Below are 13,648 nucleotides of genomic sequence, written 5' to 3' on the forward strand. Positions count from 1 at the left end.
GCTTGTACTGTCCACAAGTGTTAATTCGTCCGCGTTTCTTCGTGCCATATTCCTTGTTCCACTTTGCAGACATCTTGGGACACTTATCGTGCATGACGCCTGTTACAACTAACGTCCGAGAAGGAAGCCTACTAGGTTTATTCGAGTTTCTTTCACGAAATTAAGGAAGATTTTGATATCAATTATTCCGCCAAATGCATCATCTACGCCGACGACACTAGTTCGTGTTCTATTTTTTTTTGGTCACGCAAACGTGCTCACTATTCTAATTGGTGAAATCACGCACTAGCCTACATTCACATGTGGGTACTCATTAAAAAATGTAAAAAAACGAAATAAGTTTTGTTTCACACATGCAATAAAACTATTGACTATCCCGTTCTTGAGGTTATGTAGAAGGTATCGGATTCGCGCAGTCCTTTCGGGAAAAAAAAGCAGCATGTACGAGATCGGGGGTGAACAGACAGACAGACAGACAATGAACTTTATTTGATCCTGAGGAGCTTCAGCGGAGGCCCCTATCGGGGACCCGCGGAAGCCGCTGGCCGCGTCCAAGTCGGGGCAGGAGTGCCGTGATGTTCCGCCCTTTCTCGGGCCCTCTGGATTGCCTCTAGTTGTGTCTGGAGCGATAGGCTTCGGAGTGCCTCTTCCCAGTCGGCTTCGCTGGAGAGAGGGCCGTTAGGTAACGCGGGGCATTGCCAGAGCATGTGCGCTAAGGAACAATAGATCTCATTACAGTCCGGACAGCTCGAATCGACGTCTGTGTAGATACGGCTGAGAAAGCCCAGCGAAGGGAAAGCCCGTCTGGAGCATTCTAAGTAAAACTGACTGAGACCTGTCTAACTTCGGGTGAGGAAGAGGATAGGCCCTTCTGCTAAGCCGATAGTGAGATGTTATCTCGTGAAAAGTAAGGAGCGGATCGTTCTGCTGGATTTCATCCTGTCCCCATAAGGCCTCCATGCCGCCGCGGCGCGTTAGATCTCGCGCAGGGTCATGGGCAAGCTCGTTGAGGTTAGGTATGTTCTGATGAACGTCCGCACCCATATGGGCGGGAAACCAAGAGATGAAGTGAGTGCCAGGGTTTGTTCTCTTTTCCAGAATGGAGGCAGCCTCGTGGGCTAGGTTACCCGATTCGAAAGCTTTGATGGCCGCTCGTGAGTCGGTGAAAACGTTGGTGCGCGAGGGGTCGGTCATGGCCAGGGCTATAGCGACCTGTTCCGCGACTCCACTTGAAGCAAACCTAACCGACGCCGAGGAGCGTAATTCCCCTTTGCCGTCAATGATTGCCAACGCGAACGTGCTAGAGTTGCCGTACTGAGCCGCGTCGACAAAGACAGTCGAATCTTGATTCTCGCTGGCCTTCTGTAAAATCGCCCGTGCTCGGGCTTTTCGCCTCCCTACATTGTATTGCGGGTGCATATTCCGAGGGAATGGGCTGACCACAAAGGTTGCCCGTGCCTCCCTGGATAAGGTGATTTTCCGTTCATTGAGTATTCTTGGAGCCATGCAGGCCTCGCCTAGGATGCGTCTCCCTGCCCTGGTTGACGGGAGCCTGACTACCTGAGCGGTGACCTGCGCTTCGATCACTTCATCAATGTCGTTGTGCATACCGAGTTTGCTTAACCTGACCGAGCAAGTGGTTACTGGTAACCCCAGTACCTTTTTGATGCTCTTGCGCATGAGAATGTTAAGCTTATTCTTTTCGGTTTTGGTCCAGTTAAAGGCCGAGGCTACATAGTTGATGTGGCTCATTAGGAAAGCGTGATGGATCCTGAGGAGGTTGCCTTCACCTAGTCCCTTCTTTCGTCCGGATACTCTAGCAACTAGTCTCAGCATGCTCTCGGTTTTCGCCGTGATGCGCGTGAGCGTTTTGGCGTTACATCCACGCGCGTCAATCAGTAATCCTAGGATTCGGATAGATTCGACTTGAGGAATGGGCTGCCCGTTTCTTGCAAAGAGGGATATGGGAAGTTGGTTTAGGGGGGTGAGCCCCCGAACACCTTGCCTGGCCGGCCTGTAAAGTAACAATTCAGATTTGTTTGGGGATAGTTGGAGGCCTGTGTCTTCCAGGTAGGACTCCGTTGCGTCTAGGGCTGATTGTAGCGATTGCTCTACCTCTGCGAGTGATACTCCGGGGCACCAAATCGGGATGTCGTCTGCGTATAGCGAGTGGCTTATATTAGGAAAGGATCTGAGCCTTTCTGACAAGCCCTTCATGACTATGTTGAACAGTAAGGGGGAGATGACTGCTCCTTGGGGAGTGCTTCTGGCCCCTAGTGCGAACTCATCTGACTTGAGTTGTGCAATCCTGATGGTGGCTGTTCTGTTCATGAGGAATGATCTAACAAAAGCTTGAAACCTTGCTCCCAGACCTAGGCTGGCCGTGGCCTGCAGGAAAAATCGATGAGATACAGTGTCAAAGGCCTTGGTCAGGTCAAGGGCTAAGATGCCCCTAACATCCCTAGTGCTGTTATCGAAAATGTGCTTCTTAAGGAGTAGCATTACATCCGGTGTGGAAAGGCCTGGCCTGAAGCCGACCATGTTGTGCGCGAACAGTTCGTTGCGTTCTATGTAATCCGATATCCTGTGCAGGATCGCATGCTCCGCTACCTTGCCTACGCAAGAGGTTAGCGATATCGGCCTTAGGTTGTCAAGGTTTAGGGGCTTACCCGGTTTCGGGATAAGCACAACTGAGGCTGCTTTCCTCTCGTCCGGGACGCACCCGTTCTCCCAAGTTTTGTTGACCTCTTTCGTTAGCAACTCAATTGATCTATCATCCAGGTTCCTTAGCAGTCTGTTTGAGATGCCGTCCGGACCTGAGGCCGACCTGCTATTTAAGTTGTGAAGTACTGCTCTGTTTTCGGACTCCGTGAAGGGGTCATCGAGCTCCTTTACCGTGTCACATTCGATGTTGGGATATTTCTCTGAGTGTGCTGCGCCTAGCGGGGGATATCTATTGGCTACCTCGTCTAAGAGCGTTTGTTCGGTTCCTCCTTCTTGTTTGTGCCTGTGAATGAGGCGGCACAATGTCTGTCTTTGATTGCTTTTGGTTTGCGTGTCATCTAGCATGTGCTTAAGGAGATTCCATTTTCCGCCTGTGCGCATGCGCCCATCGACTGCTGAACAGATTTCATCCCATTGTAGCCTAGCTAACTCGGTGCAGTACTGTTCAATCTCCCTGTTAAGTGCGGCAACCCTCTTTCGCAACCTCCGGTTAAGCCTTTGTGTTTTCCATCGCCTCAAAATAGAGGCTTTAGCTTCCAAGAGATGTGCGAGGTGCGGGTCCATCCTGGAAACCTCGAGCTCAGTTTGAATAGTTTTTGTAGCCTTTTCAACATCTGCTCTGAGTGTCTCGACGAGTTCGCTGAAGCTGGCGTATTCGCCAGTGTCCTCCTTTCTGAGCTTACGGAAAGCATCCCTGTCCGTCACTTTAAATTCGAATCATTTGAGCTTGTTTACATTGCATGTTAGTCGTTCTAACGTATACCTTCTTTGATGGATTATTGTGGTTAGACAGGATGTTCCAACTATCGCGCACCAAACTTTAAAAATATGCATATGCTATGTAGCTGGACAGCGCCAAGGTAATGTTGTTTGCCGTCGCTTGCAGGTACTCAGATTATCTTTTGCATTCGGCCTAATTACATAAGTAGTCTTAATTAATGAATTAGCTTCTCAAATATTATAATTAGATGAAAAGTGTAAATGAGAAAATTGTAGAGCACCATGAAAAACTCCCGATACAGGTTTATGTTGCTCAATACGTGCTACATAAAAGTGTTTTTCCGAGCGTGAAGGAATCCCGCGAATACAAGCAAAATTACCGCGCCACTGGCCGCCCGAAGCACTTCGCGTGTATTCGCGGGCTGCTTTCAGGCTCGGAAAAACACTTTTATGTAGCACGTATTGAGCAACAGAAAGCTGTCTCGGGAGTTTTCATGTTGCTCTACAGTTTTCTCATTGACACTTTTAATCTAATTATAATATCTTAGAAGTTGATTAATTAATGCAGACTAATGTAGTTAGGCGTAATACAAAAAATAATCTCAGTGTATCCAAGCGACTTCAAACAACATTACCTTGGTTCTGTCTAGCTACGTGGCATTTGCATATTTTTAAATCTTGGTGCATGTTAGTTGGGACACCCTGTATATGCTGCTATGTATAATTTGTACATACGCCATTGCTCATTACTGCGGGTCCTCGAGGGAGACTTAGTCATTTCCAGGACGGGCGTCATCGCGCTCTCAAACGATTATCACGCTCACACACATTGTACCCCAATTCTGTCTCTGTCTCGTTAGTCCCATCAGCATAGGAATCCCCTTTGCGTATCACAAAATACACGCCGATCGTAAGAATGGTAATCGCATTAATATCGCCAATCATTTCCAATGGATGGCTGCGCTGCCAATTTTTAATGCGCTAGCATTCTTAGGGTGCTTCACGCATTTTCCGGGGGCCAATTATCTATCTATCTATCTATCTATCTATCTATCTATCTATCTATCTATCTATCTATCTATCTATCTATCTATCTATCTATCTATCTATCTATCTATCTATCTATCTATCTATCTATCTATCCGTTTTCCTGCCTACTCGGATCACTGGGCAGTCCGTAATCGAACGGGTAGTGCATCGGGCTGCTGTGCTGAGAGAACAGGGTTCGAAACCAACCGTCGGAACGGGTCCCGGGTCACCGGGTATGTGACAATGTGTTCACATGTGCCGCTCTTCAACGAAGCTTTCACGCCAACATGGGTTAGTGTAAATGCAGGACTGGGTAGGTGCCGCTGTTCGAAGAAACTCTGACGCAGACTGGAGTACTGGAAATGTTCCACTCGCTCTGTGTTGGTTTTAATGAACGTCTTTGATACCAACTTTGCTCACGTGGTATGTGCCAGTAGGCGTGTGCCGCTTTTCAATGAACGTCTTTGATGTCAACTTGGGCAACTAGGCATGTGCCACTGAAATGTGTCGCTCTGCAATAGCGAAAAAGATCCCTTAAATTTCTTCGATGCTGAGCGCTATCGAATCCACGTAACACGAGTTCCACGAAGACCGCAACTCGAAGCATCAGCAGACTGCGCCGCAAATACACTGGGTATGTGCCGCTCTTCAGCGAACTTCTCGCCAACTTGTCACTGAGTGTACAGCAAGCGAGGAAACAATTCTCAGCGTTTGCCGGCACTGGCGCGCCACGCTTCTCTTCTCAGAGCCCAAGCGCAGGCTTCTCGGCAGTGCCACTAGATGGCGCAGCGTGTCCAGGAAAAAAGTGCGAGAGAGAAGCCCGGTTGCCGCATGACGAGTTTCTGAGCACTCGCACGCACCGGCGCGTCACGGATTTCGGAGGCCAAGCGCAGGCATCGCGGCGGCGCTAGATGGCGCCAAGTGTTCTCAGGGAAGCGCGAAAGAGGAATCCCGCTGCAGTACACAGCTCATTCATAACTCGTTTCGATGGTGGCAATAGGTTGTGCCTCCATATTGATTCAATGCGAAACACATTACGTGGACGGTCATCGTGAGACTGGTTCTGCCGAATGTTCTTTTTTTTAATATATTGTAGTAGTTTGATTTGTTGCTATGCTTAAACCGGTACTTTCATGGTCTTTCAAAACCTGCTTTATATTTCTGCGGTATCCCACATTGCGAAAAACCCCGGTATAGCCAATTGCAGCGTAAGTAAATAAATGAATAAATAAATACGGTACGACAGAACCAACTCACCTACTGAGTCCGGCTGCGGGCTCTGATTGACAAATCTGTATGCATTGTCAAAAAGAAAAAAGGCGCTACGTTACCCAAAGAGCCGTCCTTACTAGATAGGGGATGATATACGTATAAGGCGCCGGCCAGTAAGGACACGTCTTACGAGGTTTGTGAATGTGGCCTTGTTGTCACTTTGTAGGTGCTTGATGCTCGTCTGAATTTCTCTGGAGTGGCAAGCGAATGAGTCTGGTGATCTGTGTTTTCCCTTTCATGTCGCATGTCCACACAGTGCAGTGCTGGCTTGTGCCCCTGGCCGCAGTTCTTGGTTGCGCCGCGCTGCCTCCCGGCGCTGAGGCCATCGGGCCCTACGTGCCAACCTGGGACTCGCTGGACAGTCGGCCGTTGCCCGCGTGGTTCGACAAAGCCAAAGTGGGCCTGTTCCTGCACTGGGGTGTCTTCGCGGTGCCCAGTTACACGTCCGAGTGGTTTTGGTGGTACTGGCAGGGCTGGGGCGATCCGCGGAACCCACAGCCTGCCAAGTTCATGGCTAAAAACTACCCACCGGACTTCACCTACCCGGCCTTTGCGAAGGACTTCACGTGCGAATTCTTTGACCCGGACGAGTGGGCACGCATCTTCCAAGAATCTGGCGCGCGGTGAGGGGGAGCTGTTTTCAAAATTTTGGCTTTACTTATTTGAAATTGTTGTATTCATATAGGAGGTTGTGGCCAAGTACTGCACCAGTGCGGCCAACCCTGCTCTGGTGAGGGAGTGCGTCACCGTTTCTGGTCACGGGGATCAGGCCGCACTCCAGGCCTTTTTGTGCAATTTTATCAACATGCGGATTTTTTTTTTAATCCGGTGGAAAATTGCGCGGCACCGGGATTCGAACCACGGCCCTCTTGCACGCGAGGCGGATGCTCTACCTCTACGCCGACGCTGCACCGTTTGCAATGCATGCTCACTGACCTGGAGAGGCAAAGCAGAAGGGTGGGTCTTAAGATTAATCTGCAGAAAACTAAAGTAATGTTTAACAGCCTCGGAAGAGAACAGCAGTTTACGATAGGTAGCGAGGCACTGGAAGCGGTAAGGGAATACATCTACTTAGGACAGGTAGTCACCGCGGATCTGGATCATGAGACCGAAATGATCAGAAAAATAACAATGGGCTGGGGTGCGTTTGGCAGGCATTCTCAGATCATGAACAGCAGGTTGCCATTATCCCTCAACAGAAAAGTGTATAACAGCTGTGTCTTACCAGTACTCACGTACGGGGCCGAAACCTGGAGGCTTACCAAAAGGGTTCTACTTAAATTGAGGACGACGCAACCAGCTATGGAAAGAAGAATGTGGGTGTAACGTTAAGGAGATAAGAAGAGAGCAGATATGGTGAGGGAACAAACGCGGGTTAATGACATCTTAGTTGAAATCAAGAAAAAGTAAAGGGCATGGGCAGGGCATGTAATTAGGAGGGAAGATATTTATTTATTTATTTATTCAGTTTACCCTACAGGCTCGGATGAGCATTGAGTAGGGGGGGGTTACAGAAAAATGACAAATAATTAACGCAAAGAAAGGAACTGCATAGTAAGAGAAACAAATAAATTTGTACATTGGAAAAAAAGGAACACTGTTGAACATTGGAAAAAGTACATACAAATTCAAGGAAATACAATGGAAAACAAAGTCCAAAAACAATACAAAGGCGAATACAATACAAAGTCGTACTACAAAGTCAAGCGAACATGAGAAGTTCCAAATGTTCACGAAATTTCCCAGGATCTTTTACTGAGACAATATTATTTGGAAGGTTATTCCATAGTGCGATGGCGCGCGGTAATGCAGAGTTATTGAATGACTGTGTGCGGCCAAAAATGCGCCTGAAACTGAGATGATTATGAAGTCGAGTAGATGTGCGAGAAGGAGTTTCAAGCGACAAGCGGCTAGACCATGAGTTATAGTAGTATTTATGTAAGAGGCATAGGAGAGCAACAGAGCGGCGGGAATCCAAGTCCGGCAGGAGAACATCGCGTTTAATTTGGGTAATGCTAGATTGACGACTGTAGTTAGAAGTTATAAAGCGGGCAGCACGATTTTGTATGGATTCCAATTTATCTATTAGGTATTGTTGATGAGGAGACCAGATCGAAGAAGCGTATTCAAGTTGAGGGCGTACAAAAGTTTGGTAGGCCTGTTGACGGATGGTAGATGGCGAGAGGTGCAGATGACGACGTAAAAACCCTAAAGTTCTGTTAGCTTTAGCGCATATTTTCTCGATATGAAAGCTCCAGGCTAGGTTAGTAGAAAAATGAACGCCAAGATATTTGTAAGTAGAGTCACGGGGAACTTCCGACGAGCAGATTTTGTAAGGAAACTTAGGATATGATTTCGTACGAGTGAAGGAAAGAACGCAGCACTTAGATGTGTTAAGTGTCATTTGCCAACGGTCGCACCACTGATTAACTAGGTGAAGGTCATTTTGCAAAGTTAGGTGATCATTATGACAGTTAATCGTTCTGTAAATGACGCAATCATCCGCAAAAAGTCGTATGCAGGAGGAAATGTTGCTCGGTAAATCATTTATAAAGATTAGGAAAAGAAGAGGGCCTAGCACACTACCCTGGGGTACACCTGATGTTACAACAGACGTGGAGGAGCTGAAGTTATTCACAAATACAAACTGGTGCCGATTAGATAAGAAATTGCGAAGCCAAGATAATGTTAATGAGTCAATCTTAAGAGCAGTTAATTTAGCTATTAGACGACAGTGAGCCACTCTGTCAAATGCTTTTGCATAGTCGAGAAAGATGCAATCAATCATTTTGCTGTTATTCATGCCATAATGTAAATCTGATGTAAATTCCAATAGTTGGGTGTCACAAGACAACGCTTTACGGAAACCATGTTGATTTTGAAAGAAAAAGTTATTAGATTCAAGATGGTGGGATAAATGGGAGGCAATGATGTGCTCGAGAAGCTTACAACAAATGCATGTTAGTGAAATGGGGCGGTAGTTACCAGGTGAGTGTCTGTTTCCATCTTTGAATATAGGAATAACTTTGGCTATCTTCCAGTCAGCAGGTAGAAGACCTGTTGATAAAGACTGCTGAAAGATGTAGTACAATATCTGACTGGATGTAGCTGACGTGTTCTTTAGAATTTTAGAATTAATATTGTCAATGCCACATGATGTAGACACCTTTAAATCGCGTATTAGTTTTGAAATGCCTTCAACACTAATATTTATAGGGGACATGAAGCGATAATGAAGGTCGGAGACACAGGGAATGGAAGAGCAGTCTTCATTGGTGAACACAGAGCTAAAGAACGAATTGAAAGTTGAAGCACACTCAGATGCAGGGACAGGAACATTGTCAGCGTCATGTAATGTTACTGTATTACTGCCACTATCAGTAGAGATAGCTTGCCAAAACTTTCTAGGGTTAGTGTGTAGAAGTGAGGACAGATCTTTGGAAAAATACTTCTTTTTAGCTTCACAAATTGCTAGGCAGTAACTAACAGATAACAGACGGTCATCAAGGGTTACGGACTGGATTTCAAGAGAAGGTGGCGGCAGAAAGTTAGGTGGTTGGATGAGATCAAGAAGTCTGCAGGAACATGGCCACAATTAGCACATGACCGGGGTAATTGGAGAAATATGGGAGAGGCCTTTGCCCTGAAGTGGACGTAGCCAGGCTGATGATGATGATGATGATGAGAATGCCCGTATACAGGGAGTTTCACGTAACTTGAACCAAGGATTTAGCAAAAGTGGTTAACCGCAGCTGAATGAAACCAACGACATATGGTATGCCGTCATGTGGCGCGCGTTAAGACATTTTTTTTCATATTGATCTTAATTAGTTAAATAACTAAGATCAATTATGCAATATCTCTAATATTCTTTTAAGACCAAGTCCATTTTTTACGCTATACAGGGCATTTCAAAACTACTGATCCACTTTTTTGTGGCCATGTGCATGCTGCGTGGTGATTTTTTCCGGCGTTTAAAGACTCACGAAATATGAAATAAAACCATGTGACTGCGCTCGTGCCACTATGGTATTGTAGCGCTCTCAACCGTGCGTCGAGCCTATCGCTTATCAGGGACGACGGCGCTTCCTTTCCGTGTGCCACCGTCAAAGATGCTGAAGTATAAACCCCATGCAAGCGATCCTGCACGCGACAGCGACAAGCGACTCAATGGAGATGGCTGTCGCGTTCGCTCGTCGCCTACAAGTTGTACCCCATGCGAGCGATGACTTCGAGCGACGTCTCCCCAGTGTTGCCGGTATGAGGGCAGCAATATAGGCGCCGAAACTAGCGTGACGCGTGCTTAATTAACTTAAGTTGATGTGTTTTAGTGTAAAAAGCAGCATAACTTATTTCTGAAAGTCTTGCAGTAGGTTCTTATCCTTCCACGTATAAAAATTCGATTGTTTGCTCGTTCCGTGCGACAATCGGAAGTACTTGAGTTATGTACATCCAGTTCCGGCTTCGCGCTATTGGCTGGTCGCTCATAGCACTTCCGGGCGACGAGCGACGAATTCTAGATTTGCAGAACCGAGCGATCGCGCGACAAGACCGAGCGATCTGTTCACGCTACGGCCCGATCCGTCGCTCGAAGCCGTCGCTCGTCGCTGTCGCGCACAAAATCGCGCTCATGGGGTTTATGCTTGACGCACTGTGAAGCCGATGTGCGGCCGCTCACTTCGCCACGATTCGCGCGCACGGTTCTTTCACACGAAGGCGGTTGAGAGCGCTGCACTACAGTAGCGCATGAGCGCAGTCACGTGGTTTTATTTCATATTTTGTGGGCCTTCTTTATACACCTGAAAAAATCGCCACACAGCATGTACGTTGCACCAAAGAATTGTATCGGTCGTTTTCGAGTGCCCCCTACAACGTAACAAAACACACTTGGCCCTAAAGAGAATATAAAAAGATTGCATAATGGATCTTAGTTAATTAATTAAGCGCAATATAAAAATACCCTAAGGAGTGCCACATGAAGGCAAACAACATGTCGTTGCTTTCATTCAGTTGCGGTTAACCACTTTTTTTAAGATCCTTGGTTCAAGTTAGATGAAACACCCTGCATATAAGTATAGTACGTCCAGGACTCCAGGACCTCTCTGTTGCATCGCCTTGGGCGTCATCCTTCGCCTTGGACGTCGAAGGATATGTCGTCTAAACCTACGTGTCTCCTCTCTATGTGTACAATGTTTCCTGCAGAAAAATGGAGAACTTAATTGCTTGCATCAATAATTCTAAATCCACTGCTAGAAGAAGCCTTCTCTAGGCTCTGGTGGCATTGTGAAAATTTCTACAGCCTGCAATTTGAAGTCTATGCACCCTGCCTCCCGTAATAGACCATTTATTTCTACTCCTTATTTTTTCCGCATGCGCGTAGTGGTTCACGCAAAACAAGCGTTTTAGTCCCTTCGCAAGGATCCAGGAAAAACTAAATGTTTATAAGTTTGGTAACTTCTAATGTCCCCCATCCCCATTAAATCATCTACAACTGCAATTTCTCCACAATGATCTTTCAAGGCATGCGTATGCTTTTATTTCTACCAAATTTTAGCTTGATACGCATGATAGTTCTGAAACGTGATAGTTTTCCCTCTCTCTCTTTCTCTCTGAGAGAGAGAGAGAGAGAAGTAAGGAAAGGCAGGTTAACCAGTCTCACGTCCTACAGAGTACCTAAGCGCAATTAAATCAACTTTGATAATTTACCATCCGACTTGATTCCACACTCCCAGGCCAAGAATGCCAAGTCATGCTGGTGGAGTGGGCTAACCGCGTCGCGGCCACATGGAATCCACGCTAGCTCCTCTGACAGCGCCTTAACCACTAATTAACGCCTCCAATAAAGTTTACTTCTCTTCCTTTATAATTTACCACAATGTGCCAAATTACCCTACGCATCTATAACTTTGCCCACACATCCACCCCTGACATGCCCAACGTCCTTTCTAAATTTTATTGCACACTTGCCCCAGTGGTTCTCTGAGTAAGTTTTCGTCGTCATTTGGAGTGGACATCAAATCGAAATAAACATGCTTCGAGCGGCCAGTCACGCGGCAGTTTTTTGTGTATTTGCGGACTTCTTTCATGCTCGGAAAAACACTTTCATGTAGCACGTATTGAGCAACAGAAAGCTGTGTCGGGTTCTTCATATCGCTCTACAATTTTCTCATTGACACTTTTCATCTAATTAAAATATTTGCGAAGTTGATTAATTAATTATGACTAATTATCTAATTAGGCGGAATGAAAAAAATCAATTTCAGTATCTCCAAGCGACGGCAAACAACATTACCTTGGTTCTGTCTAGCTACGTGGCATTCGCATATTTTTAATGTTTGGCTCAAGTTACGAGGGACACCCTGTATAGCAGTGAGGGCTATCGGCCAATGGCGAACAGCACTTCCGAACAACAGGTTTTGTGGGTCAAGAGCGCGAGCGCCAAGACTCGAGACGCCTTTGCAGAACAGTGAAAGTGTAGCATAGTCGTATAACACATGGGACCATCAGTCAAAGAACACGTAGACTCGATGGAGTTACACTTGACGTAATTATGAACCAGTCGTCCTGTTTGCAGCCGCTTTCAATGGCAATAGTGGCTCACATTTCTTAAATCCATAGTTCTTTGTTTTTCTTGGGCAGGCAATAGGCTGGCAGTACGTCAGCCTAAGTTCGTTAGCATTTGCCGCCACCAATACATTTTGTTTTTAATTAAATGCTTCACATTTCAGAATCTTAACCCTAACAACTTGTAAGTATAGCTTGTATATCCAAGGCAGTTTCGCCACCGAGCCACATATAGTGATATAAAAACATGCAACCTTACTGCGTAACTTTTTTGTTGCACGAGGAAGGTCTGCAATGGTAAAGACCTGTGGTGCCACAATACATTTTCTCATAGGGTGTTTATACATAGCAAACGGGCATGTTTGTTTGCGTCATCCGTAAAAAAATGTAATGAAATTCCAATGAAAAATAAGTAATTGGCGTAGCAATTAGAGGATATGTTTACATATTTTTGTCACATGCTTATGACGCGCGTACGACAGCACCCACAGAGTATTCATCAGTGCATAGGCGGAAAGCTTTTTTATCTTTTTCAGGGGGAGGGGCGGGGCTGGGGGGCCCGACCAGCTTTCTGAACTCCATGTGTGTGTGTGTGTGTGTGTGTGTGTGTGTGTGTGTGTGTGTGTGTGTGTGTGTGTGTGTGTGTGTGTGTGTGTGTGTGTGTGTGTGCGCGTGCGTGTGCGTGCGTGCGTGCGCGTGCGTGTGTGTGCGTGCGTGCGCGTGCGTGTGTGTGTGTGTGTGTGTGTGTGCGTGTGTGTGTGTGCGTGCGCGTGTGTGTGTGTGCGTGCGCGTGTGTGTGTGTGCGTGTGTGTGTGTGTGTGTGTGCGTGTGTGTGTGTGTGTGCGCGCGCGTGTGTGTGTGTGTGCGCGCGTGTCTGTGCGTGTGCGCGTGTGTGTGCGTGCGCGCGCGCGCGCGCGCACGTGTGTGTGTGTGTGTGTGTGTGTGTCACCTGTAGGAGAATATGAGAATTTGCAAGACCTGATAGTACTAGACAGTTCGGTTTCACAGCCTGAGTTCTTTCCCACCATCAAGAATCTGGCGTCTATCGGTGGTGTAATCTTCCTTCGCGTAATTGTCGTATACTTGACTATCACTAATATTGCTTCGCCTTTCCGGCGAAACTGCAGTCGCTCTCTCTCTCTCTCTTTTCTTTTTCTGTGAGTCCGAGTATAAGCGCTGCTGCGCATGTCTGCTGTTGATTCTGATTTCGGGTGAATCTGGCTTGGCCTCATTTCGGTTACTGAGTGAATTATACAAGGTGCGCCAACTATCATGCACCAAGACTAAAAAAAACAGTAGCATTACTCCAGCCGCAAGTAATTTTTTACTGAGATTTATT

The 13,648-nt window shown here is 46.7% G+C and overlaps 1 protein-coding gene across 1 annotated transcript in view; it reads left to right on the top strand.

Annotated features, from left to right (window-relative positions):
* The window catches only part of LOC142582723 (alpha-L-fucosidase-like), a 73,994-nt gene that overhangs the window by 30,032 nt on the left and 30,314 nt on the right, over positions 1-13,648 (top strand). Inside the window, exon 2 of the mRNA XM_075692703.1 lies at positions 6,002-6,368. Within this exon, the coding sequence (XP_075548818.1) occupies positions 6,002-6,368 (367 nt within the window). The remainder of the gene's footprint in view (positions 1-6,001; positions 6,369-13,648) is intronic.

This window comes from Dermacentor variabilis, chromosome 1 (genome assembly GCF_050947875.1).
Source record: "Dermacentor variabilis isolate Ectoservices chromosome 1, ASM5094787v1, whole genome shotgun sequence".
Taxonomy (NCBI): domain Eukaryota; kingdom Metazoa; phylum Arthropoda; class Arachnida; order Ixodida; family Ixodidae; genus Dermacentor; species Dermacentor variabilis.